At 40.7% G+C, this 16,295-nt stretch overlaps 1 protein-coding gene across 8 annotated transcripts in view; it reads left to right on the top strand.

The window, feature by feature from the left end:
* Window positions 1-268: 268 nt before the first annotated feature.
* CEP162 (centrosomal protein 162) overlaps window positions 269-16,295 on the top strand; it is a 47,419-nt gene continuing 31,392 nt past the window's right edge. For 4 of the 8 annotated variants that reach the window (XM_004940400.5, XM_015284713.4, XM_004940401.4 and 1 more), the window contains exons 1-4: window positions 269-537; window positions 951-1,033; window positions 1,814-1,917; window positions 10,372-10,510. In XM_004940400.5, coding sequence (XP_004940457.2) covers window positions 1,858-1,917; window positions 10,372-10,510 — 199 coding nt within the window. In that variant the 5' untranslated portion in view covers window positions 269-537; window positions 951-1,033; window positions 1,814-1,857. Of the gene's footprint in view, window positions 629-950; window positions 1,034-1,813; window positions 1,918-10,371; window positions 10,511-13,949; window positions 14,061-16,295 lie in introns of all 8 variants that reach the window. The other 4 variants (XM_040697937.1, XM_040697939.2, XM_040697938.2 and 1 more) reach the window with 3 other exon arrangements.

A 16,295-nucleotide genomic window follows, 5' to 3' on the forward strand; every position in this document is an offset into this window, starting at 1 on the left:
AGGCCTGGCGCACAGCTGTTGGCGGCAGGCGGTGCTAAAGCAGCGCCGTCCTGCCGTGACCCCTCATGGCGGGAGCGCTGAGCGCCGCCGCCCGCCCTCCTCCGCCGGGCGCCGCCGGCGCTGCTCGCCCGCCGCCCAGCAGGGGGCGCCGCTCCGCACAACCCGCTCCGAGCTGACGTATGCCACGGTAGTGATGGCCGCTGGAGACGGCTCTCCCTCCCCTATCCTACCCACGCTCCCCCGTCACGTGTCCTCCACACGCAGCTCAGGGGCGGGTCACGTGGTGCATCCCCGGGCGGTCACCTTCGGCGGACGCTACGGTGGCCGGGAGGGTTTCCTTGGCGACAGCGGCCACGCGCGAGCGATCTGGCGGCCTGGGTCGGGGCTGCCGTTTGTCCGTCGTCCCACAGCCCAACCTCGGGGGCGCCCGTCGGGGCTCGGAGTAGGAGCAGCACTCCGAGCCCTCTCTCTTGGCAGCCGCGGATCCCAGCAAGGGGCGTTTTGTGTTACGTCACTCCCGAACCTGCTCTTCTAAGGGTATGACCGCAAAGCGTGATGGCTGTGTGTGTTTGTCTTTTTGAAAAGCAAGGATCTATTTTGTTAGCTTTTCGCGGGGAGTAGCTTTAAGGTAAATGCAATTGCAGATGTACCAGAAGAATGAATTTATTTTTCAGGCCCGGCTGGCATTAAGTACTCCCTGTTTGTTGAAGCAGTTGGGGTAGCCAGCCATGAAACTGCTAAAGCATCTCATATCTGCAGCATCACTTGATGGAAAGGTATAAAAGATTATGTGTGTCCTGAGAGGTAATGTCCTTAATCTCCTTAGCGTGTTCTCAGAGATGTTTCCAAGTGCTTATGTAAGGATACCTGCTTTAATTCGAAGCATGGGCAGTCTGCTCTAACTGCTGTTGCTCAAACTGTTTGGTGGTGTTTCTTCTTACCTCTCACAGCCAGAGCGTGGGGTGGTCTGGGGATGGAGAAGGAGTGAAAGCAGGAAGTGGTTCTCACAGTCTCCAGTTTACCACTTTACCAGGTAGGTAACAGCCCTGTGTACTGAGGGGGCTCTGTGTTTTGTGGTAAAACCATTTCTGCAGAAGCTGAGCCCTTTTAGGTTTGTGCAGCGCTTTGCAGCCTTGGAGATGCTGAAGTAGTTTAATGCTGCCACGCATACACAGTTTAGAAAGGATCCATGTATGCTGAGCACTGTGATGTACAGAAGCTTTGCAGCATGCTGAGTGTTGGGTATGTTTTATACCTGAGAAATCAACAAAGGCTTTTGGCAAAGCGGTGTAGGCGAGTGCTATGGGCTTCTTGTGTCAGGACACATCAAACTGAATACCACTTTCCAGCCTTGAGGACTTTCATCTTTTTCTGAGTCCCAGGTATGGCAGAGATTATGAAACAAAACTTATACTGCCACTTGTCTCTAGTTTTGAAAGAAAAGAAATCTTAAGAGGAAATTAAAAGCCCTTAAAAATGGGTAGGAATTATTACTGCAGTGTATTTTCGCTTGATCATTGATAAAACTCTTAATTGTGAGTAGCTAAAAGAGCTCTTTTTGAAGAATGATGTAAAGGTGGTGAAGATACATTTTATTTACCCTTCAAAATTTAAATGCTGAATCTACTGTTTATGAAGTTAGTATTTTGCTTATAGAGAATCAGGGTAACTTGTGTGTTTGGGTTGGGAGGGATGAAATTTGGCAAATTTCTGGAAGTTTTTCTGCTTATAGTTCTGTTAAAGTAGCAAATTGCTTGGCTACATGTTATTTTAGACTGCTTTTAATTAATTCTATTCTTATTTTAAATCTTAGTACTGAAAGACAGTTGTTTAGAAGGTAACGTCCAGTTGCAGATTATGGCTCATCGGTGCACAAAAGAAGAATTAGATGAGCAGTTTGAAGAGTTTCTGAAAGAGGTATGTTTCAGAACAAAGATAGATAGAACATTATTGAATTCACTGGAATTATTATTGTAAAAAAATAGGAAAGTAGACTTTGGGTATTCATCTAAATACTTTACTATTGCTATGAAGTTGCTTTGAGGAAAAGAGACTTATTCTTTTGTTTTATTTTATTTTGCCCATCTGACAAAGGTCTGCATGTGGTAACTCCTTGTATTTCATTCCTCATTTGATATGCTCTTCGTGCTCTTCAGTTATTGCTCTGTATGGGAACAGTTGAATCCCGGCCTGAACCTCTGATTGACCACCTGAGGCGAGCCCTGAGTCAGCTGCAGGGGCACAGGTGAACACAATTTCACCTGAGTGAGTGAAATTGAAGGGGTGGAGCCAGGCTCCACCTCTCCTAGACCCCATTTAAGGGCTGACTCCTTAAATAAGATCTTTAAGATCTTATTTCATTTCTCCTTTGTAACGCGATAATCTCTCTGGTCCAATACCTGTATACCTTGGTGATCTAGGCAGTATAGCCTATATATATATATACTAAAACTACGATGTCTTTTTTGTGGGGTCTTTATAAATGGATTTGGGGGAAAACATTACCCCCCTAGATAAAATGATCCCTGGGCAGATTCCGGGATTTCTGGGATCTCCCTATTATGAATTAGCGACCATCATCGAAAAACGGGGTCCTCAGCGAATTATAGGCAGTATGTCCCCATTCCGCATGGCAGACTATTTTCAAGGTTTACATAGAGATATATTAATTATAAGGGAGTGGCAGCTAGCCACCTCTACAGTGGCATGGCCATTGCTGCATGCCCTAAACCAAGCTGAAAAAAGAGCTGATACCTTAGAAAATGAAAATGAGCTATTAAGAACTCGCATTGAGAAATTAGAAGAGGAGCTGAATATGTTAATGGGGAAAAAAACCAACCTTGCATCCTCTGATAGGCCAGGTCCGTAATATTTCAGTAGATAATGAACAGATTTTCGAAACAACAGACCTGGTGGAGCAAGGAAATAAAAATTCTAAGGCAGATTTAGAAGCTCCACTTATGACGGATTCCTTAGAACTCCTTCCTGTTACAACTCAAAAAACTAAAAAGGTACAAGATAGACCAGCAGGGGTACCCCCCAATCAATGGCCCCCTCCCCAAACATATTTTCATGTGACGGCCAGGCCATATACGCTAACAGAATTGATGGATATGGTACAATGATTCTGGCAAAGGCCGAAGGAAAGTGTACCAACATGGCTATTGAGATTATGGGACTCGGGGGCAGAAAGTGTCATGGTTAGCAGTCCAGAAATATCTAAATTGGCCACCATGACGGTACACCCTGCCCTCAGACAAAGATTATATGCAGGTGTCCAGTTCCCTGATGAAAACCATTCCGTAGTTGATTGGCTAATGGCAGCATGCCGCATCGTATGGCCCAACAAATCAGACATACCATTAAATTCAGGCTTATGGTCCACCATGGAGGACCTTCAAAATTATATTCGCGAACTGGACATAAGAGAAGCAATATATGAGGACTCATTTGAAGGTCCAGATATGGTTAAGTTCTCTACAGGCATGAGAGACTTAATTTTACAACAGGCCCCTCCCCATTTATGTGAAACCTTGGTCTCCATATTAAACCCCCTGGTGGCCTCAGAGGCAGTGGTCCAGCAGGCTGCCCAACTAGTAGCTGACCTGGAGGAGACAGAGCGCTTAAGGACTAGGCGCAATATCCGGCCGGTGGAGGAAGCAGAGGTCTTCCCGGTAACCAGAAAGCCAATTACACGACACCCTCAATTGGGACCCATAAGGGTCTCACAAAAGCAAATGTTTAATGATCTTATCCAGGCTGGAGTCCAATTCACAAAAATTGATCGCCAACCCAATCACATCCTTCTTCAGCTCTTCCCACAGCTGAAGGACGATCAGAAATTTCAGAATCACCCCAGAAAACCGAGGGTAAGAACTATAGACGGACTACCAACCACAACATGGAATTTAGAGGACTTCATAGTCCCTAATAGGAAAAAGAAGCCCCTTCAAGTGTCTCCGGCCACAATGCCTGAGCCACCTGAAACAAAAGACTTGTCCCTAGCACAGTTCGTGGCATGATGAGGGACATTAGTCCCCCTAGGGCCTCCAGATGGGACCGGAGGCCCTATGTAGAATTAACGATTTATTGGTCCCGGAAAAATATCCAGAGAGTTATGGCACTGGTGGACACTGGAGCGGAAACATCAAGAATTTATGGAGATCTGACTAAATTCAACGGTGATAGAATGATGATTGGAGGGTTTGGAGGACAGACTGTTCAAGTCACCCAAACCTGGCAGAACTGCGAGCCGTGTGGATGGTCATAACCAAGAAACCTGGGGATGGCATCCTGAACATTTCCACAGATAGTGGGCCACCCAGGAATGGACTATCCACGCCCGACCAATCTGGGGCAAAGATATGTGGTTAGACATATGGAATACAGTTAAACACAGGACTGTACGTGTCTGCCATGTGTCTGGTCATCAACCTTTACAATCACCGGGAAATGATGAAGCGGACACGCTGGCTTGAGTTCGATGGATTGAGAATTCACTGTCTGAGAACATCGCCTGTTGGTTACATCAGAAACTACGGCATGCTGGACAAAAGACAATGTGGGCAGCTGTTAAAGCATGCGGGCTGCTCATACAGTTATCTGACGTAGTCCAGGCATGCCAAGACTGCGACGCTTGCTCTAAGATGATACCGAGACTGTTGCCCGAAACAACAGCCCATCTTGCTAGAGGACACAATCCTCTCCAGCGATGGCAGGTTGATTATATCAGGCCCCTCACTCGGTCCGAGGGGGCGAGGTATGCCCTGACCTGCGTCGATACTGCAAGCGGGCTACTGCAGGCCTATCCAGTGCCAAAAGCAAACCAGGCATATACCATTAAGGCACTTACCAAACTGATGTCTGCCTACAGGACACCGCAAGTCATCGAGAGCGACCAAGGGACTCATTTTACTGGAGCAATGATACAGCGCTGGGCAGAAGAAAATAACATTGAATGATGATTCCACCTGCCATATAATCGAACGGGGACAGGCCTCATAGAACGTTACAGTGGTATTCTCAAGGCTGCCCTGAGGACAGACTCCCAGTCTCTGCAGGGGTGGACAAAGAGACTCTATGAAACCCTGCGAGACCTGAATGAAAGACCTCGAGGTGGCAGACCCAGCGCCATAAAGATGCTACGAACAACATGGGCCTCCCTGCTTAGAATCCAAATTATGGGCACCAATAATCGGGTAATACCCTGGGTCGGTAATGAAAACAATCTTCTGCTCCCTCTGAGAATCTAGAACCAGGTACCCATAGAATAAAATGGCCTTGGAAGGTGCAGGCAGGACCTAAGTGGTGTGGCCTACTTGCACCTTGGGGGAGATTATTGGAGGTGGGAGGCTCGGTAGCCTCTCTGGTAATAGGTACATGGCTTATGGACATTGTGGTCAACACTCCAGTCTTCATTACCAAAGGGACCCCCATCATGTCCCTATGGCAGATCAGGACACCCCCATTGGTGCCTGATATAGTCATGCAGCCTCAAACATCTGGCCAGAAGGTAAGGTACAGGTGGCCAGGACATGCCCCAGTACAAGCTGAAGTGTTGATCCAGGATAAAAATGTGGCCTGTATCTTGCCCTGGAGGGCAGACCTTCCCCTCCCGGTACCCTTGAAACATCTGTATTGCTCTCCGTGAATCTTTGAGCCTCCAGGACCACCGGAAGGAACAACACATCACCAAAGTATCCCAGTGTTGCTGCCAGATCACGTGTGACATCCGGTGATGATTTACATGAGACTGATGGAGCATAGAATGGACCTGCACCTCATGACTACATGCCTCCAGTAACATCGTCAAGCACTGGCCCATGAAAGAACATGAACTTTTGCCGATCATCACTCGTTTTAAAATTGTCATCGTACATCACGATGGGAAATTGTATAAGCGTCGCGATGCGTCGGATCTCTGTAATGGGAAAGATTTACCCTGTAGTTGATTCAATCATTGGTTCATGCTGTGAAGGGGTGGAGTGTATGGGAACAGTTGAATCACGGCCTGAACCTCTGATTGACCACCTGAGGCAAGTGCTGAGTCAGCTGCAGGGGCACAGGTGAACGCAATTTCACCTGAGTGACCCCTCCTAGACCCCCCATTTAAGGGCTGACTCTCAAGGAGGAAGGATCTCTATGTGGAAATCCTTCCTCTTGGAGCCCTTCTGTGAGCCCAGGACACGGATAAGATCTTTATTTCATTTCTCCTTTGTAAGGCGATCATCTCTTTGGTCCAATACCTGTATACCTGTTTGCCATATATGCTCAGATAGAAAATGCTTGAGTTAGAATAATTCAGTACAGCTATTGTGATTTAATTTTTTTTCTCCTAAATGGCATCCAGCCACTTAGGAAAAGGGAGCAATTTTAAGCAACTCATATCCTAATGTATTTATTTTTTAGCATTTCAAACCAACACTGTTTATGAAGTGTATACTCTTATTCCAGTCATTGCAAGTATGTGTTGGTTTTTGTTTTACGCGCTACATAAAGTCCCAAACAGCAATGACATTATCTACACTGTTACTTTATGTACCTGTATCTTCCACTGTATCCCTTCCTTCTCTTCTTCTAGTTTTTGTTATAAGCGTGCAGCCTTTTATTGATGAGAAACTGATATGCTCTGTTATATGGAATGTATGGCTGTGCAGGTGACGTTTGTAGTTGAGTATATTAAGTATATTGAGTATTGAGTATATTAAGTGGAGAGAAAAAGTAAAAACTGTTTCTTAGTAGTTGGAGGAAGACTTGTGTAAGCAAATTTTCAGAGAATAAAGGGAGCAGGGTGTTTTTTCCCTTTTAAATAACTCTTGCTCTTAATGGAACTATTATTTGGGAAGGATTTGAGATGAAAATTCATGTTTGAGATGAAAACCAAGTTGAAAGAAAGACTAGATACATTTGAATGATGCAAGTCTAGTAGTAGGATTAAACTGAAGAAATCTTCTGGTGTATGCACTGAATTTCACGAACTGTCATTGAGGAGGATTTTCTAGGTTTTGTTTTTTTTTCCATTACACAAAAGGAAACAAAAATCTGTAACAGCAATTGCTGCTTGCGGAACCATCCCCTTAATGATTCCTCTGCTAGGTCACAGTTATTCCAAAGTAATTTCTAGAACAGCCAGTTGTCATCTGTAACTCTTCCTCCTTCATTGTCTGTGTAGCTGTGGTCCTTCCACTGCCTTCCACCAGCTTTAATGTACTCACCCTACTGTCACTTTCATTTTCCTTATGTATCATCTGTCATTTTGATATAGCTAGTGAGTATGCTGAGTGATGGCTATGAAGTTTCCTTAGGATGTGCTGTGCAAGTTCTTTCTCATGCACAGTGCTTCCATTATTTCTGCTTTCAAACAGAATGCTGACATATTTCATAGAATGGTCTGGGCTGAAAAGGACCATAATGACCATCTAGTTTCAACCCCCCTGCTATGTGCAGGGTCGCCAACCACCAGACCAGGCTGCCCAGAGCCACATCCAGCCTGGCCTTGAATGCCTCCAGGGATGGGGCATCCACAACCTCCTTGGGCAACCTGTTCCAGTGTGTCACCACCCTCTGTGTGAAAAACTTCCTCCTAATATCCAACCTAAACCTCCTCTGTCTCAGTCTAAAATCATTCCCCCTTGTCCTGTCGCTATCCATCCTCATAAACAGTCATTAATGACACAAGCAATGCACAGATAGGGGGGAAAAAAGTAAATGGCTATTATCCGCTTCTAGACTTCTAGGTTGGCTTTTATCCCACATAATATGTGGTGACAGCTGAGATGGAAGGCTATCGGAGGGAAAGACTGCATTGTCTTAATTGGGAAATCTGCAGAATAATACTCAGAAGAGTAATATTTGACATTTAACCATGTTTGGAAAAACTGTTTTTATTTTTTTATTCAATGATCAAATATATTAAGATACCATAATTTGGAGTAGACTTGAAACAAGGCTTTTTCATGAAATAGTTAGGAAACTGGTCTTGGGTTCTGGATCCAATCTTACACTTGCTTGTCTACTTTCTTAAGTTCCTTCTTGTCTGTAGGAGGTAGTAAGGTCCATTTTTTTTTTTTGCCCTACACTTGTCCCAGGTCTTGAAACTGACTCATTCTGCTTTTAGTTTAGTTGAGATTAAACAGCTGATTTCTTTTGTTCTTGATGTTGACTATGTTCCTGAAAAGCTGAAAGGCTCTTTTAAAGGGGAGAGAAAATAAAGATTATCCATACTTCTTACTGATTCTGAAAATCCATTGCTGGTCCAAAGATTTGATTATTATTTTTTAGCTTTAATTTTCCTTTTGGAAAATAAATATGTGTCACCGTTAAGACTATTGAGATGTTGAAAAAACACTAGCATGTTTGTGTCAGCATTTCTTCTCCCAGCTGCTGCAGTTTTACTGTCTGCAGTTGACAAGATGGCTGGACACAGAAAGTTTCCAGAACTTGAGAGCAACAGCTGGGAGTTTCAGTTTCTTCAGTTACAATACTCCAAGGATCACCAGCATCACTGAAGTTCGGACTGCAGAGTAGACGATACTGCTAGTTGTAAAAGCAAGAGCAGGTGACAACAAAGCTTGCATCAAACACCTGTTGGTACTTGCGGCCAGCAAGAGGCAGCCAAACCTTTGGGGACAACAGCACCACTACTTGTGTAGTGACTAGTACAAGGAAGTTGTTATTTATAGGATATTTATTAAAAATGTAAGACTTTTTTGTTCTGTGTCACTGAGCCAACATAAAGAACTTGCAGTACATCCTGTTCTCCAGCAGTTTCATAATTTACAAAAACTCTGTTTCATTACATTGCAAGTCTTGGAGCACTAAGATTTTCTTTCTGAGGCTTGGTCAGGCATTTTGTTTTTCACAGTGAAACTGAAGATGTTTTTGGTCAGAGACGTGAGGCAGATTGTGGTTGTTTATTTTTTTTTTCCTTTTTTCTCTTGTGTGGTGCCTTTGGAGGATTGACGTTTGATTTACTGATGTTCCTGTGAGGTGCAGGTACATTGAGCCCTGCACTGGATGTGCAGATACATTGAACCCTGAGATACAGAGTAATTTCGCAGTAATCATTTTCATGCATTAGGAGTCACCCAGTGGTCTACAGAAGATTACTGTAATAAAATAACCTATTTCACTTTACGTACGAAGCATGTGCAGTCCTGTTGCTTCTACAATTCTGTTTGTGCTCTCACATTTTCTTATTTGTGACTATTAGAAAAGTTAAGCTTTTGAAATTTTGCCCTAAGATACGTTTCATATGTGAATACTCTGTGGCTTTTGCTGACTTTGTTTACTGTGTTCTTTAAGGCATTTTAGGACAATTGATTTTGAAAATTACAGCTAAAAACCCAGGATGAAAATAAGCATTATGTCACACCCCTTAACCTTATGTTTACTGAATTTAACTGCAAAGACTGTAACACAAAAGGCTGCAGTGTGCCAGAGTAATTCTTTTAATCTTTGGTGCTCGTAGTGCAGATAGAGAGAGAAAGCAGGATTCTGCCAAGGAAGGGAAAAGACTGGAAGTATCAGGCTTCCTCTGTAGCTTAAGGCTTATTTTCTGCACAAATATACTGTATATTTTGGATGTCTGGACAGCTAACTGGGGTACTGCCATAGGCCACAGAGAGCTTTATTAAGGAAGAGGACCAGGGATTTTATTATTATTTTTAAAGTTGTATCATGTGAGAAAAGTGTTGTTGTCTTATGAAGCATCCATTTTCTTCTTGTTACTCTTTAGTAATTTAGATTTTTAGGATATTGTACTTTTTTTTTCTCTCCACTGAAGTCAGCCATCATTCGGAATCAATGCAGATAACTGAAAAACGCATGCAGAAGCTTAATAGCAGTCAGTTAGGAGTAGTTCTGGCATTTCTATTAATTTCCAGGGAGAGAAAGCACAAAGTGCATTTCTGAAATTCGATTTGCTGGGTGCTAGGAAGTTGCTTGTGAAAGTTCACTTTTAGAGTATTAATAATGCTCGTGTAAAAAGCCTGCCTGAGCAAAATAGGTTTTACTGTACTTTTTTTTTTCCCTTGCTTTTTATTTAATATTTAGAGATGTAGGCAGGATTTTGTCTGCTTGTTGTTTATTGAACTAACATGCTGTTCATTGGAACATATGCTCTACAGAGCAGTTAACTTTTAAGACTTCCAGATTCTGGCAGTGAAGTTATTGTATTAAATGCAGTATTGATACACATGAATATGACTATTGTCTTTTTACTCAACGTTTTAGGCACATATAGAAAAGGCAGATAGTAGGGAGAAAAGGCAGACAGCTAAACTCAGAAGTTGAAGAACCGTGTGGTTGAAATACAATTAAACAGTGAGAAAATGTAAAAACTGTCTTTAATCTTGTGTGCAATTGATTCAGTCTCTTTCAGACGATTCACCTGGAAATTCAGAAAAGAAGTCCAGAGTCCTTGAGGCATTGGGACAGCCCAGGAAAAAAGAAACAAAGCAAAAGGATGCAGTGCCGTGGTGGCTATGTGAGGAAGATTTGGACGATGGTGGTAAATAATGTAGTTCTGTAGTTTCTTGGCCACAGGGGGTCGGGCTAGTTCTTTCTTTTCACAATGAAGTTGTTACTTTGGAACGTTGTATTGCAAATTTGCAAATGATAAAACTCAAATGTAATCACATCTTTCTTTTAAAAAGAGATCATATTGAGGCTGTAAGAAAGCTTTCTGCTGTTTGTTCTTTTTCTTGTAGCTTTCAAGTTACTGAAACATGTAAAGAGTAAATAGAGTACAGTAATTAAAAAACGTAGCTTAGGATTTCAACTGAAATATTTGTAGAATTCTTTTGTAACTGACCCGTTCTTTGTAAAGACTGGAATTACAACAGCAGCTGTTTAAAACACATACTGCTGTCAGTAGTCTCAGCATTTCCCTTGCCATAAAGCACAGCTCAAGGGAGAAGGGGCTGTGACAACGTGGCTGCTGGTTCAGTATTTACTTGATCACGCATTTATAGAAGAAAATATTGTTTGCAGTCTTTCTACCTCTAGGTTTCCATTCCATCACTGTTTTCCTCTTTGGTGATAAACTACGTGAGTACAGAGTTTCTACAGTGTGATTGCATCTTGTTCTTGTAATAATTAGTGGCTTCTTATTTTCATGATTTGAGTAACTTGCAACTGGAGCTTAACAGTCCCAGAAATCATGTTTTCATGTGATGAGTTAAGGTATTGCTGGTAGTCTTCTAATTTTAAGTAGAGCTCTGTCTTGTTAGCGTTGCTGTAACTCAGAGTCAAATCTTAGTCAGAAATTGTGTCATTTAGGCATAACCTTAGTAGGCGTTATCTGAACTCTATGCATCTCTGGCTTTTAAGATATTGCTGGAGAATTCCAGTGGATATGAGAGAGCTCCTGTCAGGCGGTGCAAGGGAGTTATAGTGGTTATGAGATAGGATTTTCTTACCGCTTTTCAAAGAAACTGAAGGTCAGAGTGTTCTTTCTGGCCAGAGTAGGAGAAGTACACGGTTCGAATGACCTTATTTCTCTTCTTTTTATAAATGAAAGTTTTCAGAGGTGTCTAGAAGTTAGCATTCTTCCATTTTTTTCTGAGATGCTTGAAGCAGCCCATAAAGCACTTTGATGTTTCTCCTGTTTACTTCAATCGGAAATACTAGAATAAGTACTTTAAGGGCAGGGTAATTAGGCGTTATGGAGGACGGTTCTTGTACGGTTTAAGTACAACTAGAAAGCAGCATAAGTAGTTATGTGATAATGTCAAGTTGTTCCTGTCCAAACCAACTCAACTGCTTTTATTTTTTAAGTCAAGGATATCTTAGAGGCCATGTAATTTAACAAGAGGTACTAGAATGGAAACATGCTTGATCTGCAGTTTGTTAACGTATAAAACATAAAGTTCTGGTAAACTTTTTAACGTTTCTTTAAAACAAGCTTCTCCTTTCTCATGAAAATATTTAAAGAGAAATCTGCCCAGTTTTCGAAGTATGGAATCCATTTACCTGCTGAAGAAGCTGGCATGTTCATATTCATGTTTTTCTGGAGGGGCTGGCTTATTTTTTCAGAGGGAATCATAAGTAACCTGTGTATAATGGGTTTTGATTCAAATGTCCAATGTGTCTTGGCAGTTGGACATAATAAAACTGAGATTAGTTAGGAATATAAGGTAAATATGGTAGATCTCTGCACTGAAGTCTTCTCTGAACACTGTTTTTGCCAGCCTGGTAGTTTTTATTTAGTCTGCATATCTGTCCTCCTTCTGGGTATTGATATCTGCACTTATGAGTCATGTATATTAAGCCATATGCCACCTAGTACATCAGAATTTTAAAACAGAAAGGCCATCAAGTTTTTCTAGAAAACCTTTTTGGTGCTCCTTTGGCAAAAAGAGAATATATCTCTGTGTCATGAAACATAGTTCCCAGTTGTCATCTCGTGGGGAAAGGGCTATGATTGTCACACTGGGTACTTAGAAGTAGTACCAGTTGCATTACTGGTACTGTGATAGATTGTGAACTGCACAGCAGAGAAGTAGCCTGCACTGTAAGAAATGCTGTTTTGCTAATTAAAGTTTGGCTGCAAGAGAGTTCACTTTGCAGAGGTCATCTTGGGCACCTTCTGTATAAGCTCAGTTTTCCTCTGCAGTCATAAAAGGAGGCAGCTTGTATGTGGCTACAGTTGAGAGTGATGAATCCCATATATAAAGGGCTGATTTCTATGTGTGCACACACTACAATCCATTTTATGAATTTCAGTTGCAGAGGTTTAAAATGGCAGATTGTGTTACTGTGGGGAAGTCAGTGTGGATAGGCTTCTAGAACTGCTCCTTTTTGTTTCTTTGTGTCTTTTTGAATTGCATGCTTTTAATGCTTTGTCAGTTTTTTCTCAGTCTAATATTCTTTAACAGCTGTATGTTGTGCAGTATGTTGCTCAGGCATATGAATAGTGGATTAGTTCTTAGGCACAGCAGCATTGCAACATGTTACTGCAAGGGATGAACTGAGAAGATGATCTAGTTTTGTAGCTTTTTGTAGGGTTATTAAATGCGCTCTAAATACCAAAATAATTGTCCCACTGAAGCAATAATATTGCTGTGATGATAACAAATAAGGACATAAGCTGAATTTAAATTCTGAATAGTGTAAAATTGGCATTCTTCAAAACTTTGCAGATCCTTGTATATTCTTGCAGGCTTGAACCTATGCATTAGTTTGCAGATAAGACTCTGTTACCTGACAGCCTGATGATAAATATTATTCTCAGAGTGTTTTGTTATCTTGAATCAAATTTAAATGAATGTATGAATCTCCCCTTCACCCCAGTGTAGCATTACAAATACGTGAGCTAGCTCCGTATGAGTTCATGTTGTTGGGTTACAACATAGAGAGATATTGTGATGTTAATAAGGTACAAAGCCTGGCTAACTAGCTTGAATGATGCACCAAGGTTGTCTCCGTTTTGGGGTTTTCATTTTCTCCTACTTCCTGATGCTTTTTTTTCTGCTACTTCATTACCTATATTGTGCATTCTAGAAAGATGTAATACAAGTGACTGGAGGACTAAATATACTATGCATTTATTTGTTAGCTGATTTTTCCAAGGCATGTATTGCAGAAATGCTGGAAAATAAGTAGAGGTTTACATTAATCACCTGTTTTCACTTAGTTTTGTAGTCTGATAGTAACCTGAGTAAACTACTTCTATTCATTTAGCTAAGTAGAATAAAGTACAATTTCAAATAACTCTGCTTACTATCCTAGACACGTTTGAAGTCTGTTCTTCAGCTTTGGGCTGAAATGTATAAATTATGATTCAGAATACTGTCTTCTATATTTGACAAGTTAAAGACCTTCCTCTAGCTACTATAATGTCTATTTGCTTTTGTCATTTAAATGATGAAGATAAATTGGATAATCGGAACTCCTGTCCTGTCTTAACACTTGCCTGTCTCTTCTTGCTGTTTGTCTCACTTTTCAAGATTTCCAAACAAGATTTGTTAAACTGAGAAATGAGAAGGAAAGGATGGAGAGCCATGAGGAAGTAGTGGAGAATAGTGAACAAAAGATTCCTCGTTCAGATTTCCAGTCTGGTATTTTATTAAATGTTTTGTTCAGTTAATTTAATATCAGCCTTATATTACTAGTGCTTTTCCCGTAGAAAATCCTTTGCAGGATTTTTGGCCATAGTTTTCTCATGAAAGCAAGCTGCCACTTAATTATTGATTTGTCATTCCCAGAATAAAACAGTAAGTGTGTGAAGTTTTGTTTAACTGTTGCTGCATCATATATCACTGTCAGTAGTGATGTAGGCAGACAGACAGTATTGAATATAAGGAAACGGTGGAGGAAAATAACTGAGTCTTAACTAAGATCAGTATGGTTAGTAAACAGAAAATATCTTCTCTGTATTTCATACTCAAAAAATATTAATATTCACTGCTCTATTTGATTTAAGACTCTAATCTGCATAAGTATTACATGTACTTTCTGTTGATCTGATTATTTTCCCTCTGCTGAGCAGTGGGTTGCTCTGTGCATGCTGCCCCTGAAATGGAAACAGTACAGTTTGTCTTAATGACAAATTCAATTTTTTTAATCTGCTGGATTATTTTAATTGATGTAATATCACATTCAACCTGTTAGGTTAAGTAACTATCTTCATGCTATCTGAGGAGAAACTCCAAAGAATAATTAAGAATTCTAATTGTTGCTCTGTGAAATACATATGTGTAAAGTATAATAGCAATTATTGTGATGTATAAGGTTAAATACTGCTTTGGTGTTGAATTCAAGAAGATTCAATAATATTTTGGAAAGCTATGACAAAGAAATATTTGGCACTTGATCTTTAGATGATGGTTGTGACTGTGTAGCTGATAGAACGTTTTCCTTATGTTACCTTTATAGAGTGTATGTCCTGTTTTCCTAAGCCTCCTTTGCACAAAATAGATATAAAGCATCTCGGTCTGGGAGATAAACACAAAAGTTGACTCTGTGCCTTGAATTAGGCTGAATATTTGAAATATGAGCCATAGGAGCAAGAGGTTAGCAGTTATTTCAAATTACTGTTTTGAAAGACCTTGGGTTTTTGCATTGCTTCCAACAGACTGCATGCTGTCAGCTCTTCTGGTTTCTCAGTAGATATGGGAGAATATGAAGCTAGAGAAGTGATGCCTCACTAGTGGACATCAGTCACGGGAATGAAGAACCTAGGTGTTGTATCAGAAAGTGTTTGGGTTTTTTTTTGTATTTTTTATATTTTGACATTTACCTTGCATCTGTCAGATGCTCACCAACTTCCTTTAGTCATCTTATCTGTTTCTAATTTCTGCTAGCTTCTGGTTGGAAAAACAACGTGATCTTTGAGGTCCCTTCCAGCCCAGTCATTCTGTATGGTTCAGATCTCCCCCAGTCCTGTTTCTAGACAACAGAAGTACTTGGCTACGTTCCCCAGGCAGCCTCTGCTGCACATCATTCACATCTTATCTACCTAAGTTTTTCTGCTTTTCTTTTAACCGATCTAGATGCTTTCTTTTGAGATTTGTAGTACAAATGGCTTATGTTGTTAAAACAGCTGTGTTAATTTTTTTTGTTGTTTGTTTTCAAGTAATGTACATATTTTGCTCCTAGGACAGTCTATTTGAATGCAAAGTATATATGGAGTAAGAACTAGTTAGCAATTTGTTGGTTTTTTTCTACTCTTTAAATAAAGACAGCAGATACTTCTAGTTTCAGAATTGATAAGTACCAACTCTTTAGTTTTTGAATTAATTACAATTTTGTAGTTATATAATCTACAAAAAAATTGAGTTGTATTTTCACAAGTGTCTCACACCTTATTTTTCTGTATTCCCTGTCCACTGTGCATTAAAACTCATAAATGTTTGTGTACACTTAAAAGTAGTTGCCCCTAAACCTTCTTCCAGTGTGTCTCGGAGCAAGGCTTTGTCTAAATTCAAAGTGCTGGAAAAATTTCATAAGAACAAGAAAGATTCGTATTTAAACAAAGAAGAAGGAAGCCTCACTTCTGATGGTTCAGACAGTCCTAAGGGTAACAAATTTATTGTGTTTTATGTGATATTAGAAAGTTAAAAATGCTCAATTCTGTAAGTCCTGCTCAGCTTAAGAATGAAAAGTTGGATTTTAAATGGATGTTTATTGTTATATGTAGGTTTGAGTGCTTGGTGTTTATATTCTTATATTTTCCTTGGCCAATGTAATAGAAACAAGTGCAACTTGTAATACAAACTAAGTGCAACTTAGGTTCTCATTTTAATTGATTTTAAGGAGCAAGTATTTAAAGACTACCACGTATTATGAGTGTT

The sequence above is a fragment of the Gallus gallus genome, chromosome 3 (genome assembly GCF_016699485.2).
Source record: "Gallus gallus isolate bGalGal1 chromosome 3, bGalGal1.mat.broiler.GRCg7b, whole genome shotgun sequence".
In the NCBI taxonomy this organism is placed as follows: Eukaryota; Metazoa; Chordata; class Aves; order Galliformes; family Phasianidae; genus Gallus; species Gallus gallus.